The sequence below is a fragment of the Falco biarmicus genome, chromosome 4 (genome assembly GCF_023638135.1).
Source record: "Falco biarmicus isolate bFalBia1 chromosome 4, bFalBia1.pri, whole genome shotgun sequence".
In the NCBI taxonomy this organism is placed as follows: Eukaryota; Metazoa; Chordata; class Aves; order Falconiformes; family Falconidae; genus Falco; species Falco biarmicus.
In genome coordinates, this window is record NC_079291.1 from 60,921,165 (window position 1) to 60,942,889 (window position 21,725).

Here is a 21,725-nt window from a genome sequence, read left to right on the forward strand (position 1 = left end):
GGGGAACAAAAAGGTGTTTCTAAGCCCAGCTCTAAAATACAGATGGTTAAGAGAACTAAAACCTACTACAGAATTAATTGCTATGAGCTCTCCTATGACAGGACCTTTCCCAATGGGACTTTGGCGAGCTAAAGTATCTGGAGTGGATAACCAGTCATAGGCTACTTTTGATTTTAAAAAAGAAAGATAAATGCAGGTGATTTTTTCTCATATCCCGCAGCCAAAGTATATCCTCCCCATGTTTTCTGTGGTGGGTTGACATTCCACCAGCCTTGACATCAGTCATTCAGCAATGGTATGGCATAGCCTTATAGCTAAATTTTACAGTTCCAAGCAAAAATCCCAGGTCAGTAGGCATTTTGTTCAAGCAAAAGCTGCCAAGTGATCTCTGGATTTGGCTGAGAGTTTGTAAAGCGCTTTGGGTTCCTTTGGGATAAAAATGCTGCAAAACTCCCCCCCCTCCAGTCATTAGGAAAGATGAATACCACTTTCCAAGCTGCTCTTCTGTAAGAGAGATGAGAACAAGTGTGATTGCCAAAGCCCCCCCACCCCCAGCAGGGTGCACCCCCAGAAGGTATGATAGCCTGAATCTCTGTGCTGCTACCACGGTTGTGTTACGATGCAGTAGGATGCGTTCTAATGTGACGCTATTTTTTCCATCATTTGTACTGCAGGAGGTCTTTGATCGCCTCTATTTGATTTATACTGTTGGATACTCCATCTCTCTGGGATCCCTCACAGTTGCTGTCCTTATCCTGGGATACTTCAGGTAGGCGGCTCTGTTTCTACCTAAGTGAGTTGACACTAGACTGGAAAAGCCTCAGGCTTTCCTGAAGGATAAAACTGGGGTGGCATGTGCTTCTTCAGCAAGCCACAAGAGGTTGCATCTGTGCTTTGGGCTGTGTTAGTGCCACTTAGGTCAAACTTTTTGGGGTGGGGGGTGGGGGGTGGGATGTTTGAACTTCTTCCGCTTGCTTGCAGTGGAGTTTTCCAGACCCTAATTGCAGCAAACGGGAAGAAAAGCATCTCCAGGAAGAGGTTTGTCTCCCTTGGAAGACTATCTAGGGTTTTCCTGTCCCTATCTATTACCCCTTCAGATGACTGGCTTAGATTTAGATGGGTGATATTTAGACAGCTAAGGTTTCTTAAAGGAAATTCCACTCTAAACCCAAATATTCATGAAGGATAGAACAGTTCAAGGGGACTCCAGCCATGTAAAAGTGCCCAGCTGACCCCTCCAACCTGCCCAAGCTGCTGCTGTACCTAGGGATCCAAACCTGACTGCTCGCCCTCCTAACTCTGATTGCCTACCCTCCCTTTCCACCACACCTGCCAACGATGTAGACCCCTAAATAGCACTTTGAACCTGTGCCATCCACTCCTCAGACCTGGCTGTTGCATCTTCTTGCTGTCACCGAGACCGTGGGATGGGAGGGATGAAAGCTGTCGGTCACAGCTCGGAGTTTGTCCTTTGGGAACCATACCTGGTGAGCTGCAGACAGAGCAGGGTGCTGAGCCCCGAGCCCCAGGTCTGCTTCCCTTCAGTGCCTGGCAGGACCAGCTATCTCCTTCTAGCAAACGGCAGGGCCCAGACAACAGCTGTGAAGGGAAATTCTCCACGCAGCAAACAGCCACGTGGTGTCTGCAGAGGGACTCAGCAGCTCCCACTGTGCAAACTCGAGCTAAGCCCCTGACACATGCCACTGGGAATAAAATGTGTGGCCTTTGGCTCTAAAAGCGCTCAGACCTCTCTGCAGTGAGCAAAGGTCAGGTGCATTTGCTTGGACAGCAGAGCATCCCAGCGCCCAAATCCATGACACAAACAAGCCAAAGGGGACTGCAGACCCCTCCAGGAGGCACTTCACATGATATAGTCCCAGAACACATCCCTGCCACCACCCCGCTGTCCCCTCAACCCTTTCCCTCCTGTTTCATTTCCCACTGGACACTGGCAAGGTTGATAAAATATGTAATATCCATGTATGCAAGAGCAGTCCTGGTTTTAAGAGACTCTCTCTTCATCCATGCGGTCAGAGCACTTCAGTAACAGCCCAGACTACGTGGGCAGCTGTGCTACAGCATCTTTGTCCCAGGGGTCAAAGCAGCAGCAGGGACCAAGCCAGATTTTATTCCCGATAACGCATAATCCAGAGATTCACTGACTACATTTCAAATGCAGGCACCAAAGCCCATCTTCATTTACACTTTAGCAGTTCCACTCGGCCTAATTTGTGTCATAATACAACAGGAAACAACTGGTATTACTGTCACAATATCCTCCAAAGGAGAAAAAAACACAGCTTTTGTTTTTTATTCCCATTATTGGAGCTGGGGATTTAAGAGAGTATAAATCCATCCATAAATCCATGCTCTTGGCTAGCCAGCCAGCAGAGCTATAGAGGGCAGAAGGGGACCCGAAAAAGTCACTTAAGTTTCTTCTTCTCCCCAAAGGCATGACCACTGTTTCTAATACACACCTCATAGAAATGGGTTCACTTCTTACTGTCCAGCTTTTCCCTCAAAAGGATCTTAAAGCGCTTTACAATCAGCATTTGTGGGGTCATTGCTGCCATTGCTGGGGTGGAGTCCAGAAACTGCACAGCATGACCAAGCAAGGGATAGTGTCTCTAACGGCAAACAGAGAAAACAGCCCAGCACGCTATAGTTACTACTATAGTTGCTACTAAATTTAGAGTGGGCACAAGGATTAGCGATTTACAAGAACCTCTGCAAAGTTTCTAGCAGCCACAAGTCCTGCAGCTTTTGTAGTCCATTTCCTCTGCACCAAGTGCAGGTAAATGTGAAGTCTTTAACTGCAGATTTGATGCTGAGAAGGGCAGATTTGTTGGAGGGATGGATTTAACAGTGAGAGGGGCACACAGAGGATACGCAGTTCAGTACCAGTGAGCACTGTGCATGTGTCCTGCCTGCTGTCTGTACATCTTGGAAAATGACTGTGTGTCTGATGCACACCCATTGCATGTGCACTGCACAGCTGGGACAGGCTCAACCTGCACACCCTGCACACCCTGCACACAGGGACATGCACATCCTGCACACCCTGCACACCCTGCATACAGGGACATCCACACCCTGCACAGAGGGACATGCACACACTGCACAGCAGGGACATGCTTGCCATGCACACCCTACACACAGGGACACGCACGCGTTGCACACACTGCACACAGGGACGTGCATGCCCTGCACGCACTGCACAGCTGTTGTTGCCTCACTGCCCACTCACTGCATGCCAGATGTCCGTTCCCTGAATGTACACCGTGCACTGGATGCATGCTCGCTGCACACCCACTGCATTCATCCTGACATTCACCAGAATCCAGACACTGCATGCGTGCTTCACACTGAATGCGCTGCCCCCAGCTGCGTGCACACTGTACACAGTATCCTGCATGGGCAAACTCACCACACACGTACTGCACACACACTGCATGCACACTGCACTCCGGATTTGCACACACAGAGCATGGACTGCGTATCACATACCCTCCTCCAGCTGCACGTGCACTGCACACATGCCACCCTCCTGATGCAGACTCACTGCCCACTGCATGCATGCTCACTACCTGTGCCCAATACAGGCAAAATGCATCCCTATTTCTTTGCAAGACTTCCCAGTCAGAAAGAAAGGATTTTAAACAAGTACAGGCACAGCATTTTCCTAATGCAAAGTCAGCTGCAATGTGCTGCAACCAAACCCCTGGAGTCGGTGTTAATTCATTTACCAAACCCACGGGTGAACCGCGAGCCCAGGGCAGCAGTGGCACTAGCACTGTTTCCCCACGGTGGCACAGTGCTGATGAGAAGAGCTTGGGCTCTTCAGAAGCAGAGGTGACCCTGAGTCTGTCCAACAGATGGGCTAAACTACTCCAATCCTTCTCTGTCTCCTCCTCCAGACGTTTGCACTGCACTAGAAACTACATCCACATGCACCTGTTTGTCTCATTCATGCTGAGAGCTGTGAGCATCTTCGTGAAGGATGCAGTCTTGTACTCTGGGTCAGCTTTGGAGGAGATGGAACGGATCTCAGAGGAAGACTTGAAATCCATCACTGAAGCACCTCCAGCAGATAAATCACAGTTTGTGAGTATTCCCGGAGCAGCCGGTTCTCCAGACATCATGCCTCTGTCCTCTCTGTTCACCATTGTGCTTATTTTGGGGGGATTTTCCACCCAGCTTCTTGCCTTTCCTCACCCTCCACAGCCACTCCCCATCCCTTCCCACTCCTTCTCAATCTACTGGTCCAGGGGGACTGCCCACCCCCATAGCTAAGGAAGACCTGTTCCCTCTGGCAGTCAAAGGTAAAGCCAAAGGTGATGTTTTGGTTCCCATCTACACTTAGTATTTTCAACATTTCCCTGATGGTCCCTAAAGCATATGGCCTGGGAAACTCCCCTGGGTACCCCAGCACCAGGCACATCAGCGCCTGCCTTTCACAGCACGTGCTTCTCCCACCACAATGTGCAACAAGCCGATTTTCCACTTGGACCTCCTCTCTGTGCGATCCATGGAGGCATCACTGTGATGTAACATCTGTGCCATCAAACTGACAGCCCAGATGTAACAAAGCCACGGTTCAACGTGCCCTGATTCCAGAGCCAGAGCAGAGGTAGCGTGTGAGATGAAGGAGGTCGGCAGTCGACATCTCACCTCACTTTTTGCAGAGTAATTTTGCAGCAAACCATAGCTCATTGCCTCTGTTGTGATTTATCACTCCCATCTCTGAAAAAAAGACATTTTAGAAGGGACGATGGAGGGATTATGTGCTATTATAAGAAAGGGTAGGGCTCAACTGCACAAAATCCATTGTCTACAAGGGAGACACCTTCATTCAGTCTAGTCATCTCAGGTTCCATCTGTGGTCAGAGGTTGAACTTGCCTCCAAAAGTACGTGTTCTTTTCACCATAAGAAAGCTCAGATGGCAATATCTGCATTGTCCATGTGCCTGGGGGGACGAAGACCATCCTCAGATTTCAAAGTCGTCCCCACCTGCTGAAGCTGTCTGTTGTCTTTGTTCTCACCACAAATTTCCCATGGTGGATTCTAGGTACGACGGCTCGTCACCCCCAAATTGTTGGATGCTGTGGAGACAGAGGAGGTAAATTTTAGTAAGATCAGGGGTTGCCTTCAATGCACACAAAAAAACTGAGCTAGCTCAAACACCCTAGTGGCGTGTCTCTCATAATGTGGCAACAAACCTTCTGCCTGTGTATTCATTTGGCTTTTCAAGTCTTTCACTGCTTGTGCTACTACCAGGGACCTGGCCACCAACGCTCCTGCATAAAATCAGCAATCATGACGTGTCCCACTGTGCAGCCAAGTCCCCTCAAATGGCAATTTGTTATCGTTTTTCCTTCCCATTTCACTGATTTATTTCATTAATTTGGTGAGTCTCTGGCCGGAGCACTCGGCACACTTCAGAACACTCCCTTTTTGGAAAGAAACCAAAACATTTTACTGCATTGTTTTCTATTTCTCCTTGGGCTGGACTCATTATAAGGAATAAGTGGGATAATATATTGCATTCCTGGAATATTAGCAATTTATTGGCATATCCTATTCTTCCAAATTGAAAGGCAAAGAAGCGACAATTAATGTATTTGTTTCCAAGTGAAGTGAGAGTTTGCAATTATTGCCTGATGCTCCCTGTGTGAGGGTAGATGGTGATTTTTTGTAAATCTAAAAATCATTATTAAACCTGAATGGGGATTTTCCCCCTTTTTCCTTCCTTCTTTCCTTCTATTTTAACTCACTTCATCTGTGAAAGAAAATGGATATAGTTGTGTCCGTATTATATATATATATATATATGTATATGTATGTATATGTATGTATATATGTGTATAATATGTGCATATTCATTTTGATTGACAAAGTATTAGCATAAGAACTGTGCCAGAATAAAAAATTACCTTTTTATTTACAAGGTACTTATTATTGATGTTTTCTGCAAGTCAGTTCCTCTTAAAGGAAGGGGGAGCCTGGAGAGTGCTGCTGCCATGGGCTGTCTTTGGTAGCCATCGGCTTCCTGTGAGGTCGAACCGCCCAGAGCCCCTGCATTCCCACACTGACAAGAGATGGTTTTGTGTGTCCCTTTGTACCAGCTGACCCTATATGGCATCATTACTTTGCAGCCTTTCTCTAAGGGGGTGAGAAATGCTGGATGAAGGGTGGCTTTGCCCTGCTCCGTCAGTGGGCAGGACAGCCTGGAGTGGCGCTCAGGGTTTTCCTCTCCAGCAAGCAAAGGGTTGCAGGTCAGCACGAAGCGAGGGGTCAGCTTACAAGCCCATTTGAGATCATCATGTCCTGGAAGTCTCTGCCAGGTGTCCCTCTTTGCAGCTCAGGTCCGTTCAGAAAACACCTTGACATCGCAGGGGAAATCCTCCAGATTGTGGTTGCTCTTGGAGGACCAGTCACCAAAGCCTACAGCACCCATCCAGGGCACCTTCACACTCACTGAGGAAAGACAGGCAGCTCTGGAGGACCTCGTCTTGGACATCCATGACAGGATGGGGTGACTCACCCTCAGCATGGTACCCTCTCTCTATGGGCTGGGGAAGGAGTCGTACTTCCAAGGGGTGTGACTTGCACCAGGTCACCCAGACTGAGGCGATTTGGCCACAGCCCTTTGTCCTCTAACATGGACGAGAGACCCAGGGAAAAGATGCCCACGGCTCGCCTAGAAAGTGTGTGAGCCCCTCATTACTGGGATTGGGAGACAGTAGGATCAGGTCGGCATCTCTTCACATGTACCCTTGTCCTCCTGCACCTCCCAAGTCACCTGCTATTGGAGACACAACATCAGGCTGAGGGGAAGCTTTCTTCTCAGTTGTTGATCTCTTCTGCTTTTGCGTTGAGCTTTCTGATTTACTTTTTTCCTTTCTCCATCTTGTTTTCCAGCCCATCTTGGTAAATTATGGCTTTATGTAGAACAAGAATTTCACACCATCTTCCCACATAACCCTGCCTTTCTGTGGTCCTTGCAGGTGGGCTGTAAAGTAGCAGTTACCTTCTTCCTCTACTTCCTGGCAACCAATTACTACTGGATTCTGGTGGAAGGGCTCTATCTCCACAGCCTCATCTTCATGGCATTTTTCTCAGAGAAGAAGTATCTTTGGGGATTCACATTATTTGGCTGGGGTAAGTCACGGCTGCTCCTTACGGCTGACCTGTGAGAGGGCTGTTGGAGGTGGTCTTTGAAGCAGATAGCGCGTATAGATAAATATAGGAGAGAGGACAGAGGCGGGGTGAGCATCAGAGACACAGTGACTCTTGCAAGGACATGTCAACTCTCTTGTGAAGCCTTTGTAATTTCTAAATTGTGGTATTCACACTGCAGCACTTCCAGGACCTCTAGAAGGATCAGGCCAGGCTTGGAGAGGCAGCACACCTTGGCACCCTTCCAGGGCAGCAGATGTGTGCATGTGACACCTGATTTTAGTGCACCCTCTGGGTCACCCCCATCTCTGCCAAGTGCCTCCTGCTGAGAAACAGGCATCGGGCTGGAGGGGCAGCAAGTTGCATGGGTCTGTGAGCATCTGCTCCCAACAGCAGCCCCCAGCTCTGATAGCCTTCCTCAGCTCTCAGCTGCCTTAAAAAGCTCCTGGGGTTTCATGAGTGCTGGAACACCAGTAGAAACCTGCAATTTGTGGGGAGGACTTTTTTCTTTTTCTTTTTTTTTCCTTTTCTTTTAATTTGGGCATCTTTTCCTGGAGTAAGGAGAAAGGGGTGGGATGTGGGTGCAGGGGGGGTGCTCATTAGTGGAAGGCACTGTGGGCACACACCTTTCAGACCAGAATGTGCTTTCTGTTTGCTTCTGGCATTAGCTTTGGCTTGTGAGGCGTTACGAGGTGACGGTAGGCTGAGGACAATAAAACAACTGCCCGCAGTTGTCTGAAGTGTGGGAACTGTAAGGGAGAACAGGAAACGTATTAGATGATCCTCCAGGACATAACAAAGACTAATGGGGTGTAGGTCTACAAAGGAGCTTACAGCAGGAGCAACTTGTTGGGAGGTGTCTCTGGTTACCTCTGAACTGTACTGTCCAGGACCACTTCCCAGTTTCCAGGTCTAAAATGCACCTGGCCACATCCTGACTGCATTTTAGTACAAGATTAATGTGTGCACCACACCATTCCTGTTCCAGAACATGATTTCTGCTGGAAGAAAACCGGTGTCTCTAACAGTGGAGCTCTGAGCAAGCCAGATAGTGCAGAACTGAGTTTGTGGAGGGCTGCAGGCTTTTGCTTTGTGAGAGGAAGGAAGGGATTCAGTAGCCTGGGGCAGCCCAGCCCGGAGGACTCTGCCCAGCCTTCCTCCTTCCCAGGTGTGCTCTGGGGGAGAAGGGGACCACGAGCTCATTGCTGACCTCATGCTCAGCCGGTACATAGGTCAGAAACTGCTGGTGCTGCCATATGATAAAGATGGGAGGTGTAAATACGAGTCCGCAGGTGGGCATCCATCTCTGAGGCCAAGTCTAGTCCCAGCCAGCTGGTAGGTTTGGGGAAAAAAAGTAAATAAAGACAGATACTTTGGGGACAAGGCATTTCTTACCTTAGCTCCTGTGAGGCAGAAAGCACTTCAAATGTCACCTCTTTTTTAAAACAAATGAACAAAAAACAAATTCAAAAAAACCCAAACCCCATCCTCTTCCAAACCTTTAAGCTACGTAAAATTTGCTTCTCAGAAAATGGCACGAAACTGAACAGAGCAGACTTAAAGAAGCAAGTCCTCAGAGCAAATCCTGGAAGAGAGGGAAGCAGCTGAAAAATAATGCCATATGTTTAACAAGAAAAACCAACTTGATGCTGCTCGTAGTGCAGCCAAAGGAAAACAGTCTAACAGGCATGGGTTCCTCTCATTAATTCTTCCAACCACTGCCAGAGTATAATCATTTTATCAGAGCAACCACAAAGCTGAAGTCACACCTGTCACAACACCAATCATCTGTGTGCTTCCAAAAGTTTGAGGCTGCTCAATTTAAATTCCTCTGGAATGAGAACATAGGATCCCTCCAGTTGCATTTGGTTTTGCTTTGTTTTGATTAGCATGATAATGTACACACGCCTCCCCCCGCACAGACGTATTGTTTTGATAGCTTTTGGGCACTGGAAAGGGCAACCCAATCCATTGGAGTCAGTGGAAAAATTCCAGTTCCCTGCAGTGGGCACTGGATCCTGCCCATACCACAGCAATGAATGTCAGGGAATCAGTGATGGGTAATCACGACGTTCCATGTAGGTACAGAAAAGACAAGTTTGCCTGAAAAACCTAGATATTTTTTGGCTTGTGTAACAATAAACAGCAGTGCATTTATCCTGCCTGGACATTTCCAAGGTGGGGGCAGGGAGCAAAAATCACCCTACAACATCTTATTTCCAGACTGCTGAAGAAAGCAGAACGTGTAGTTACTCTTTGATGTCAGCCCCAAAGATTTCTGTGGAGTCTTTTCAATCCACATCCTCACTGGCACCAGGGAGCACGGCTCCCTGAAAGTCCGCAGTGCCCTTCTTGTGCGGGAGACACTGATGACAGAAAGGAACTTGTTCCTTGCCAATACCCAACAAAAATAAATAAATAATGATATTATGGGCGACAATAAATTCCCCAGCAGCCTTCAAGTTCCCTGCAGCTGTTTTATGAAGGAAGTCTAAGAAGCATGACCAATAGCTAGAAAACCCAAACTGATTCCACTGGCATTTTTCCTTCACACCATGTTAATTCCCCCCTCCCTGCCAGCTGCACTGCACCGGCTTTCAGCTGCGGTGCAAATGAGGATCACAGGGAGATCTGGAAAACACAAATAGATCAACGTGTTAGTGCTGGAGGTGCTCAGTTCCAAAGCCCCATGATGGTGAGCCCTGCGTGTTTATCTAAGCACCAATCATCCTTGCCTGAAAGTGTTTGCACCTAACAGCACAAGAAGCATAAAAGGGCATTACCAGCCACACTTAATATTAGGAAACTGTGACACAGAGGGACTGAAAAAACACATGCATTGTTCCTCAGAGACGTTTTCAAATAGCAGGGAACTGAGACCAGATTTCTCCAGACCTAAAGCTTTCTTCTGGCATTTTTTTCTCTTTTACTCCCAGCTTTGACCCATGCATGCAAGCCACCTTTCCAACTGCTAGAAGACACAGGCACAAGAAAAGCGACAGAGGAGAGCAAGGGGTTGGGGTGGCCACCACACTTTGCCCAGCTTGAGGTTTGCACATTTTCCACCTGATGGGGAGACACCTGACTTTATAGCACCTGCATTGTACACACTGTGTGTATTGACTGGAAATGCACAGCGCATACAATGTGGATTCTGTAGAAGTCGCTCACAGCATCGCTGCCCGGTGGGGTTCGTCCTGCGTCACACCGGTCGTGCACATGGGGTACATCTGTGCAAGGGGGAGGACACGCATGCATCCACCCATGCCTGCATCTGCCTGTGTTAATAGCCACACAGGACACCACAGCTTTGTGGAGACTCACTTTCCTTTCTCTGCTGGGATGGCCAGATGCGTTGAGCCACACGTGACCTTCCTGCTCACGGAGCTCCTCTTGGATGTCTTGGGATCCTCTCAGGATCCTCTTGGGTGTCTTGCTGTTCATGGATATCTTTGGATGTCCAACTTTGAGGACCGCAGTCCTGATTTTTGGGCCAATGGTTCTCCCATCACCGGGCGCTGTGAGTGCTCGGCAGGAGGGATTGTTAATCTTGGGGCATCACAGATCAGGACTTTCAAGTGGAGGCACCAAAGAGTCAGTTATCACCCTCTGAAAGTAAAAGATGCTGGAGGCAAGGCTAAGCCTTCTGACTATTCACGTTGAAAGACTTGCTTACTAGACTGGGAGGAAAAGGTTGAGCTCTAGACATCACCTGATGGTTCAAGTGCTCCACATTACATTGACGTAGAGTATCTAAAACTGAGGCAGAGGAAAGGGAGGGAGAGGATTCATACTAGTTTTTATAAATTTAAAAACATTTATGATTGTTCACACTGCAAAAAAAAAAAACCATGTAGGAGACTCAGAAAGACAAATGTAGCCATAAAATGGGTGCCGGGAACTCACCTTGTGCGTTTTGCAGAAGATGTCAAGGATCCTTTTCCTAAGCTTGCTTGAACGGAATGAGGCAGCAGCACACAGGGCACAATAAATCCACACATAGGCATTTCTTAGGTGTAATTATTTTCTGCTTTATATTTTATTGTTGCTAGGAACCTTGAACACAGCACAGGATTAGTGTGAATGGGAACAGTGTCTCTCCTGAAGTGCAGGGCAGGCAAGAGAGAAGCAAGTACATGTCAAACATGCAAATCTCTGACACAATCCGTCTTCCAAACTCAGAGCTTCACAATAGCGAGTGAACATCCATCATCTCGCAGGCAGGCAGCAGGCATGTCAGCCTCTCAACACGGCCAGTTTCTCAGTTGATATAAACTGGAATGTCATCAACGGGATCAGCAAAGCCGTATGCATTTAAGCCTTGGATAGCTCAGCCAGTAGCCCGGAGCGTGCACATGGTTTTCATAGATAGGTGATTAACAGTGAGGAGGAAATAGACAGGGCTTGTTGCAATAAATCACCGCCTTCCCCAAGCCCTCAGCTTCCACACGCTCATGGGTTCCCAGTGCAATAGGTTAAGTATTTTCTTTCCAATGCCAGCCATCGCAGGGGACTGTAAAGCAGGGCACGTTCCTTATAAATGTATCTTTGTAGCCAGTGCTGGTCCTGAGTGAGGCTCTGTGTTTAATTATTTATGCTTTCTTATATTACCATGGCATTTAAAGGTTCCAACCAAGATAACGGCCCCGTTGTCCATGTATGTATGAGACAGGCGTCCCCGCTCCACACCCCAGCTCAGGAAAGCGTCCGTGGTCAGGAAAGCCTTTAAGCACCCTAATGAGACTTAAGTGCATGCTGAAAGTTAAGCGTGTGCTTATGCATGCCGAGCCCCAATGAGCTTTGACTGTGAACAGCGTATTTACAGTCATCGGTGATAAATGTCGCCTTTATTTATTTTTAATTTTTTTTTTCACCTGAAAGGGGCTATTCTTCTGGAATTTGTGGAAGCTACTGTGGATTTGATCCTGCCTTTTAAGGGAAGCCAGTAGGGGACTCAGTTGTACAAATAAAGCAGAACTGGACCCTAAAAAAATAAATAGAATATTGCATTTGGATATTGGTGATTCTTTTACTTTTCACAAGGAAAAGGTGATGCCCAGTGTAGCTGTGCTGAAATAAGGGTGGTTCATTTGGGAATGAACCTTTGGTTAGAGTATTTTGTACGCATTACCCTAAATTCTAGCATTTATCTGCCCACGATGCAAGCCTCTCACACGTAACAGAGCTTCTAATCCATCCAGGCCGATACTGGGAGAAATGATCTGATTCCCGATCCACCTTTTCTGGACATCAGGGGAAGGGAACGAATATCTTGGGAAAGGTGTGCTGCATTAAACCCTTCTCTGCTTCAAGTGAATGAGCTGGCTAAAGCAGATCCCAACCCCAGGTTCAAGCACTACGGCTCTGTATCTGCAAAGCAGTGCCAGAGGGCAGGCGGGACCTGAAGATTTATCCTGTCAAACCCATGACCCATCTCAGGCCCAGACCAGACTGGTACCTCCCAGCCGTGAATCAGGAGGTGGCTTAAGCCTGGACCACTCCTGGCCAGCAACTTGGGGAAGCGAGCTGCTCCCTTCTGGAAGCCAGGAGGGCTGAGTAGGGTGGATGTGTCCAGACCAGGACATTTGTCTTTCAGAAAATGCTCCCAGCCACTGTTTGGTTTACCATTTGGACTACAGAAGAGATGTGAGACCAAGATCAGGCTTTCCTAGTCTAAATTATGCTTGAATATTTAAAAGCTGCTTCTTCCACCTTCCTCTAGCCCACTCCACCTGGGCCCATGGTAATGCAGCCCGCTAGTCCCCCTGCTCACCCCATCGGACCTGTGTTTTTTTGCAGGACTCCCTGCTATATTTGTTACAGCGTGGGCCAGTGTGAGAGCCACTCTCGCCGACACAGAGTAAGTCACATTGCATTTTCTTTTCTCCTTTTTACATGTGATGCTTTAGTGGGGCTTTTAGCAATGGTGACTTTGTGGGTGAACCGAAAGGAAAAAAGGAACCAGGCAAAGCCAGAAGTGATTTCTGGTATGAAGTTAGCCAACTTCTAGGGGGGTGTGTGGCAGGGAAGCGTAAGGTGAATGCAACATTCCTAGATTTCCTTTCATTTTACAGAATTCTATCAATGTGAACACCTGCAGCTCTTATCCCTGGGGCTAAAGGACACTGCCTCACAGCTAGGCAGGGACAGGACACGGATTTTTAAAATCCTGAAATAATGGGAATGGAGTTGGGAGGCAGCAGGTTCAGCACAGTGAAAGAATGTGGTTTGGCACTGACCAGGTGATGAGGCTGCAGCTCCTCCCCGCAGGAGACGTGGATGCCAGCGTGTGCTTCAGTTTGAAAAGCTTTTGTATAAATTCATGGAAGTTAAATCCTGCTAGAAGTATTAGATACTCGGTAATGCTCTGGCTCAGAAAGCCATCCCGAGCAGCAAATTATTGGAATATCCTAGGAAAGAATTACTACCTGCTTATTACCTGTTCTACCTTAAATATCAGCTTCTGGCTACTGTCAGAAATAAGATGTGGATCAGCTGCTTCTTTGGTCCTACACATGCACCCTCATGGCCTCATACCCTTACAGTATGCTGAATGAAGGATCCATAGCATCCAGTCTTCAACCCGCCCCAAATCACATGTTTCCCCCATAACACACAGTGGGTTTCGTTTGAACACTAAAGTGTGGGGTCCCCAGGCAACTTTTCAAGTTACGTTGCCTGGGAGAACACTGCTTTCCAAATGGGATTTTGGCTCCAGGCTTGGAAGGATGGAGCAGCACAGCTACTGGTGTGACGCATTGGCATTGGCACGGGCTCGTCCTCGCAGAGCCTCTCCGTCAGCACCGCTGGTTTCTCTGCCCCTGCCTCTCGCTTTCCTTGAATAGCTGCCTGGGCAGCATTTGGCCAGTGAAATGAAAACTGCAGCTGCCATGTGGGGGCTGTCTGGGCCAGATAAAGAAAACCCTGTGGCACTCCTCTCCCCGGGGTTGGAGAGAATTCGAACAGAGTAATTAACACTGAATGACCTTATTCAATGGCTTCTGGAAACACCTGGGAAGAAATAGTGTTCAGCCCCTTCTTGGCAGATGGAGGACCATAGCCCAACGTCCATGCCACCAACTGTTTGCCCTTCCAGTCCTCACTTGGACAAAGGCTGATGATGAAAAGGAGACAAAGAATTCTGTGGGGTATGGCTGGGTCTCCCTGCACAAGCTGGGCTGCAGGAAGCACAGGAACGGAATGTGCAATGACAGCATTGTCCCCGTCACCATGTCTTCAGACGGGACCTGTGCCCATGCAAAGTCGGGCGGGCTTTTTCCAAGGGGTAATATTAAGCCATTTCAGCCTCTCTGATTTTCACAAACGCTGGATTGCTCTTAATATAGTTTTTTTCTGGTAGGGAGGTGAAGAAGAATTGGAAAAGGGTGGGTTCCTGCCCAGAGGGGACAAGAGCTGTGGAAAGAGCTGTTCCACCATCTGGAGAACATAACTTTACATGCATTTAGTAGTGGTTTCTGGTTTGAATAGTGTAAGAGCAGGAGAAGGGCTATTTCAAAGCCATGCTGACCGGAGGCAAGGTTGGAGCTGGGTCCTTCCACTGCAACAGGCCTGGGAGGATCCCACTGTTCCAGGCTGGATTTAGCCAATGGGACGTTTCAGCCTATTGCTTTTTGTAACCAAGGATTTCCTGATGGGATGTCAATCTCTTCTCAGGTGTTGGGACTTGAGTGCTGGCAATTTAAAATGGATTATTCAGGTGCCCATCCTGGCAGCTATCGTGGTGAGTACTGGCTGGCTGCAAGAGGTGGGAGGCAGCGCCTTTGGTCGCTGCAGGCTCGGTGGGATGAGTTGAGCCAGGTTTCCCTGCACTAATCACCCTGTGAAAGCAGCTCCTGCCTTGATAGTGTGGAGTCTATATATGTCCAGTTTAAGGCCCTTATATTTGACCTGCCTGTAAGTTCAGTAGCTGTATACAGCAGAAGGGTTTATGAGCAACATCAGGTTTTGCTTAGAAGAGAAAAATGAAACAGGGGTAAGACCCTAAAATCATTAATGAAACAAACATTCAAGCCCAAATATTCCCAACCCATGCGATACTGGAAACCCTCAGGGGTCATAACACCTTCTCACCAGGCATCTCCAGTGGGAAGAACCGGAATTTAGGTTCCATAGCTGGACCGAATCTTTTCCCAAGGCACGCTTCAATGCCATCAGATTGTTTCAGACCCAGCCTTCTGAACTGATAAAAGCTTGGGATACCTCAAAGGTGGGGAAAAAAGTTAAACCATCCCAGCTACAATCAGACATGATGTTAAACACTGATGGAGGATTACTTCAGCCCCCACCCAGGAGCCAGACGGGACAGAAGGGATGTAAGTGACATTATCCAGACACAGGACTAAGCTCACAAGCTAGAGAGCTCATTGTAAGATGTGATTATCTGCACAAGTGGAATTTGGTGGGTAGTTATGCGTTTGTTTGAGCAGGGTCCTAATTAGCTGGAGAACCTGCTTTCACAGCTTTCAGTAATTACCCTCTTTCCTTCCTCTGTCTTTCTCTGTGGTTCTTCATTAGTCCATCTTCTGATGGTTAGGTGAGAGATGCATGCAGAAGAGCTTGTCCACTCCCACGCATCCTTGTTCCCCATTACAATCATCCACAAGTAGCTGAGTGGAGTCAGTAGGAAGATCTCTCTAGTCTTCAGAGGGGTGTGCATAAAGCTCTAGATACTTCCTTCTGACTCATAAAGAAAATCAGACCGTCTGCACATAAACAGCAGGAAAGTTTCTGGGGTGAATATGCTCATATGGGCAATTAGGTGAGCTGCTTTGGACTTGGGGGGCTTTTTTCTTCATCTGAATTTCTTTTTGGTGGAATATCTCTGCCTGGCTCTAGCAATTACTTCTGTGACTTGGAAGAAACGACTCACTAAGCCCACATCATGGTCACTGGAAACAAAATAGTAGGATGGAGAAGAAAGTTCAGATAGTTCAGCTAGATGAATGCCAGCAACCCCATTGCATTTAATTTAAAGCCCAATTAGCAGAGGAGAAAGAGCTCAATTGAGGCTCATCCTTGTAAAAATAATGTTTCTCCATGAGGCTGTGCTGTGCTTGTACCCTAGCTATTTGCAAATGCAGCTATTTATCATGCAGAAATATTCTGTGGGTTGTTTCTGTTTAATTTCTGTGGGTTCATATTGTTCATTTGGCTGCCTTTTCAATTCCCACACTAGCTGGTCATACGTTGCTGGACTAGAAGTTATGCATTTTCTGGATGTACTTGCAGAGAATTTGGAGGTTGAGGGGCTTAAAATCCCTCCACTCCAGCTTTGCTGCTAGCTTTGATGTTACGCAGTTGTCTGGATTTCTTCTGAAGCTGAGCACATGTTTCAGGAAGTCAGAGGAGTTCCCTCCTGACTGTGATAAGGTTGGACATCTTCTTTTAGCAGACAAATGCAGAACAAGATCCCACTTCTGAGCCTTTTTAAGCTAGAAAAACTCATGAGAAACAAAGCCTGCTTTTTTTTTTTTTCCGCTCCTTTCAGATTGGTTTCCAATGAAAATGAATTCTATGCCCCCAGGCTGTGTGCTTCTCTGCCTGTCGGTCTATCCATCCCTCCCTTACAATTTCTGTGCCAGTCAGTAAATTCCAACCAAATGTAACTAAGGGAATGGGGTTGCATGGATGTTAAATTCCCACAAACCTCATGAAAACAGTCAAATAGATACAGGAGAGAAATTCTACTAATGCCCCTTCAAAGGAAAGGGTGTAGTACAGCTTTACCCCCTTTTTAACACAGAGCAGAGCTGTTCAATATGAATTTGCACCTCGTTAAAGGAGAAGGAATCCAACCACAGAAGACAAAGCCATAGCAAACCGGCCGTGTTCATTCAGCGGCTCAGGGAGCTACTTGTTTTAACAGTAAGGATAATTAACCATTGGAACGACTTACCAATGGTTGTGGTAGGATCTCCGTCATGGAAACACTGAAACCCAGATCTGCTATAGCTCAAACAGAAATGAATACAAGGAGGTCTTACGGACTGCGTTTTGCAGGAGATCAAACTAGAGGTTCACAACAGTCCCTTCGGGCGTAAAACTATGAGCCTGTGTGTGGCATGGTAATTTGTTTCCTTGAAATGTTGCTATACTGGCATCTGAGAAGTCAAATGACTGCTGCAAGTCTCCAGAAAAAGCCATGGGCATCCGTGTTAGCCTGGCAACATGGATCTGCCCAGTGCAGATGGTTACGGGATGGTTCTGCTTGTGGCCTTGCCCATAGTCCTAAGAATGGGTTTGTCTGGGGCAGCAGCAGGTGTGATCCCAGCCCCAGTGAAACCAGTCTCTGAAAAGCTCCAGAAAGCCAAGAATCCCTCAAAGGTCTCCCTATTTTTCATCTCTGTTCAGTGCCAGGGTAGCCATGAGATGTTGCCATTACCTTTTGCTGCATGGGTCACCACGCACGTGTTCCTGTAGGACTAGATTAACTTGACTGAGCAGCTGGCCGCAAGATGAGTCCACAGATGTGGCTCCCTGTATGGGAAGTAGACATTACCTCCCTGCTGTCCTTATCTGATCCATACTAAACCGTCTTCCAGAGGGAGGGTTAGCAGCCAACATACAACTGAAGTTTTATGGTTATATTGCCCTTCTGCGTTCTTGATTTGTCATCTCTAGTTAAGTCTACTCTGTGTCTTCATCACAGTGCAGTTTTCTTGCTCTTTTTTCCTTTTGCACATGGAAATATGGAAAGGCATCCTACTAATGCATCTCAGCCTGATGAGATCTTAATCCTGGGTGGGCTGCAAGAGACAAACACAACCTAATTTCGCTCTGCTCCCTAAACCCCAAACTAAGTTTGAGAAATTTGTGAGACCACTGTATGAAGTTTTTCTTTTTTTAAAAAAAAAAAAAAGGTGATGTGGAAAATTCAGAGATGTCTGTAGTCCATACCTCAAAATGCTTGGTAAGCACAGCCTTATATATTGATCTCATACCCAACTACGCAGTGTCTGCTGGGCTGGCTAGCTCAGGTGTAGGTGTTTCCATGTGAGATGCACACACCTTGTCAGGGAATGTCATTCCCTTCTCTCTCTCAGCCATCCAGGTTAAGCACAGCTGACTAGAACACACCAAACACTGGGTCTTCCCAGGAGGAGCTTATCCTTTTCACGGGACAAGCTCTCCCAGGAGGAGCTTCATACACAGCATGGTCAGGACCCTGCCACAGCGCCTTGACTCATCTTGGGGAAAGCATTGACTAAACAACGCTACCATCACCTGGGTCTTTTTTAACAGTTATCCTTTCTTTGTTGTTTCTTTTCCCCCACCTCTTCCAGGTAAATTTTATTCTTTTTATCAATATTATCAGAGTCCTAGCAACCAAGCTACGAGAGACGAATGCAGGGAGGTGTGACTCAAGGCAACAGTACAGGTAAGTCACATAGCCTTTCCACTTTTTGGGAGATGTCAAAGTCCTTGTTTCACCCCACTGACTACAGAGGGAGCCCAGGGTGACTAGTTCATGGCGTCTGCACTGTAGATGTCTAAAATAAGATGAGAAGAATTCTGTCTTCCAAGTCTGGTAATGCAGAATGAATCAACTGCAGATTAAACATCTCCTAAACTTTTCAAAACCAACCTGGGGGACCAGCCTCATAGGTTAAAAGAGGAATTCAGTCTTTCAGCCAGTTTGGAAGTGGCTGTGCCGGCCTTGAACCAAAAGTGGAAAAGTAAAAGCATTATTTATGCTGTTGAAGCCCCTAAAACTAGTACCAATTTATTTATTTCTATTTATTTCCCTCCTGTGCTTTGTAAAACTCGGTCTATTTGTTAAATCTCCCCTTCAGCAAGTGTTTCAGTGCCTTTGCTGAAATAAAAAAATGATTCCCAGCTCTTTGCTGGAAATCTGGCTTTTCCTTGTTTGTTTTGTTTTCTTTTGTTCTGCCAGCTCTTCTCTCTTGATAATTTGGGATATTTGTAGCATGGTCAAAACTGGACAGAAAAAGCAGATTGCTGAGACACCTTGGCTGCTTGAGAGCTCCCCAGGTTTCTCATAATCTTCCGAGCTCGACTGACCATGACACATGCAAAGGGGGAGAGCAGAACGATTTGGGCTGCAAACCATGAGCTCATTGCTACCATCCCACTCGCCAAACACAAGACATTTCATTTGAAGCAGCAATGAGATTTGGCAGGAAAACACCTCTCCATTTTTCTTTGCTGCCCTGTCAGGGCTCTGATTTATCTATTTATTTATTTACCCCTGGCTGAAGCTTGCTATTAATTATGGTTTGGATGGGACCTTCTCCTTTTAATGTGTTAAATTCCCTCAGTGGTTTCCAGTTGCTGGACAGAGGAGGTACCAGGTCTTTCTGGTAGTGATGTCTGCCCTTCTCAATAATTGCCTGCACTTGGTAACTTGCTTTAACTCTTGGCAGAAAGTTTAATCCTTCAATTAATATCACTTCCAGGAAAAGCTGGTTCCCTCAGGCAGAAACCTAGCCAAGTAGTCAGGGTTGTGCCGTACCTCCCCCAGTCCCCAGCACAGGCCCTACACTGAGATGGAGCTACTGCTTTAAAAAGGCATTTCCCAAGTGATACTGCAGTCCCGAGCATCTCCTAAGAGTGTTCGCCTTCTGCTTACCCCATAGTGCACTGTCCTTCTTCCCTTGATATCTAGAGTAATTCTGCTCCTACATGCACCTCCCTCTCCACCAGCTCTGCCCGTTGCACAGGAGGCACTAACCCAGGGTGGACCTTCATGTCTTGCCTCAACAAGCAAGCAGAATCACTGAACAGTTGAGGTTGGAAGGGACGTCTGGAGGTCATCTGGAAGTCATCTAGTCCAAACCGCCCTGCTCAAGCAGTGGCACCTACTGGCTGTACAGGACCATGTCTAGTTGTTCTAAGCTGAAGCAGAGCCATCCTTTTGGGAGAAGGGGATTTAGTGCCAGTCAGAGGCTGAGGGCTGGAAGCAGCAGCGCCCATTTCCTTCCAGTCACCCTTCCACGCTCTACTTATGTTCCTGACCCAAAGCTGGGTATAGTCTGAGGCTGAAAAAGACACCTGAGTGTCTTCATCTCCAGTACCTACAACAGCATCACGTGGGGGAATACATGTGCAGAGGGTTAGACTAGCACATCAAGACACTCTGGAGGATGGGCTGGGTTGTGTCACATGCCATAAGAGAAGCAACAGTTTGAAACTGCAGGTGGGCATGGTGCCTCTGTAAATGTAAGGTATCCAAGTCTAGCCAAGGGGACACGTAAGCAAGAGTAAAATTATGCACAACTCACACTCAAGGTATGAGGTGGGCAAGCCTGGCTGGGAGGCTCCCTCCATCCACTAATTTCCTCTGTGTCTTTCTTTCTTTATTGCTATAGGAAGCTGCTGAAATCTACCCTCGTCCTTATGCCTCTGTTTGGCGTTCACTATATTGTTTTCATGGCTATGCCATACACAGATGTGTCAGGGATTCTTTGGCAAGTTCAAATGCACTATGAAATGCTGTTCAACTCTTTCCAGGTATTGTAACTGTTAAAAGTATGGGGGCAAACTGTGAGAATGTCATTGGGAGAGGGGGGAAATTGGAGCACAAGGTTGTCTTTGGAAGCAGGACTGTTTTTACAATATGTCAGTTTTCATTCACAAGGCAATTTGACAGTATTTTCACGTATAAAGGCTCAGTGTGCCAACAAAAAAAGCGTTCCTGTTGAAAGATAACTTGCCCCACAAAATATTAATCTCTTTAGATCCAGGTTAGACGTAAGCTGGTGGAGATCCACAAAGGTATGTTGTTTCAAATTAGCTTCCAATTTGCTTGTCCCAAGTTCTCTTTCAGTCCTGTGAGCGGATTCCTCAGTTCTAGGTTGGGGCAAAAGGCAGGTTCCATCACAGCGTTGGTCCCGTACAAGACACAGCAGCGAGAATAGGCGACTCTCTACAAGCAGAGCAGTGTTTGCTCATCACCGCACACACTCCCCTGAGAGGTTAGCTTTTGGCTCGCATGCTGCTGTCTTTGTCATGGTTACCCAGCGTGGCTGATGAAAGGTGGACAGTGGGCCTGGACAGATGGCAGTTTAGAGAAACTGTAAGGGAGATGGGGACCAAGCTTGTGTTCGTGTGCTTCCACAATTCATGTTGGGTGCAGACAGGATAAAATAGTGCGTGACCTCATTGGGTAAACTATTGGCCAACAAAAAGATGTGGATGGATTGCTCACATGTGAACTCCTTTGCTGATCCCACTCAGCCAGTTTTGCTCCATACACAGGCTGCCCCACTTATAGCCAGAGCTGGAAAAGTCCCATCAGGACCATCTTCCACCCTCCCCTCCTGGAGCACTGGAGATACGTGTAAACACCTCTGGTGGAGTAGACCCCACCACCTTTCCAGGCACCCATCACCATCTCAGAACCTTTGAAAAAGTTCAGGAGTGAAAATAGACCTGTTAGCTAGAAAGTGACCCAGAGGGCTTATATAGTCTATCAACTGCAAGGAAACGTCTGTGTTTATCCCTCTCTCATGCACTACTGAGCAATGCAAGGTTTCTTACGCGTGTTGTGCTCATCAAATTATGA

General features: G+C 47.2%; 1 protein-coding gene across 1 annotated transcript in view; it reads left to right on the forward strand.

Moving 5' to 3' along the window:
• PTH1R (parathyroid hormone 1 receptor) overlaps positions 1-21,725 on the forward strand; it is a 121,859-nt gene that overhangs the window by 91,400 nt on the left and 8,734 nt on the right. Inside the window, exons 5-11 of the mRNA XM_056336788.1 lie at positions 675-769; positions 3,918-4,104; positions 7,009-7,162; positions 12,980-13,040; positions 14,855-14,921; positions 18,484-18,578; positions 20,530-20,671. Of these exons, the coding sequence (XP_056192763.1) occupies positions 675-769; positions 3,918-4,104; positions 7,009-7,162; positions 12,980-13,040; positions 14,855-14,921; positions 18,484-18,578; positions 20,530-20,671 (801 nt within the window). The remainder of the gene's footprint in view (positions 1-674; positions 770-3,917; positions 4,105-7,008; positions 7,163-12,979; positions 13,041-14,854; positions 14,922-18,483; positions 18,579-20,529; positions 20,672-21,725) is intronic.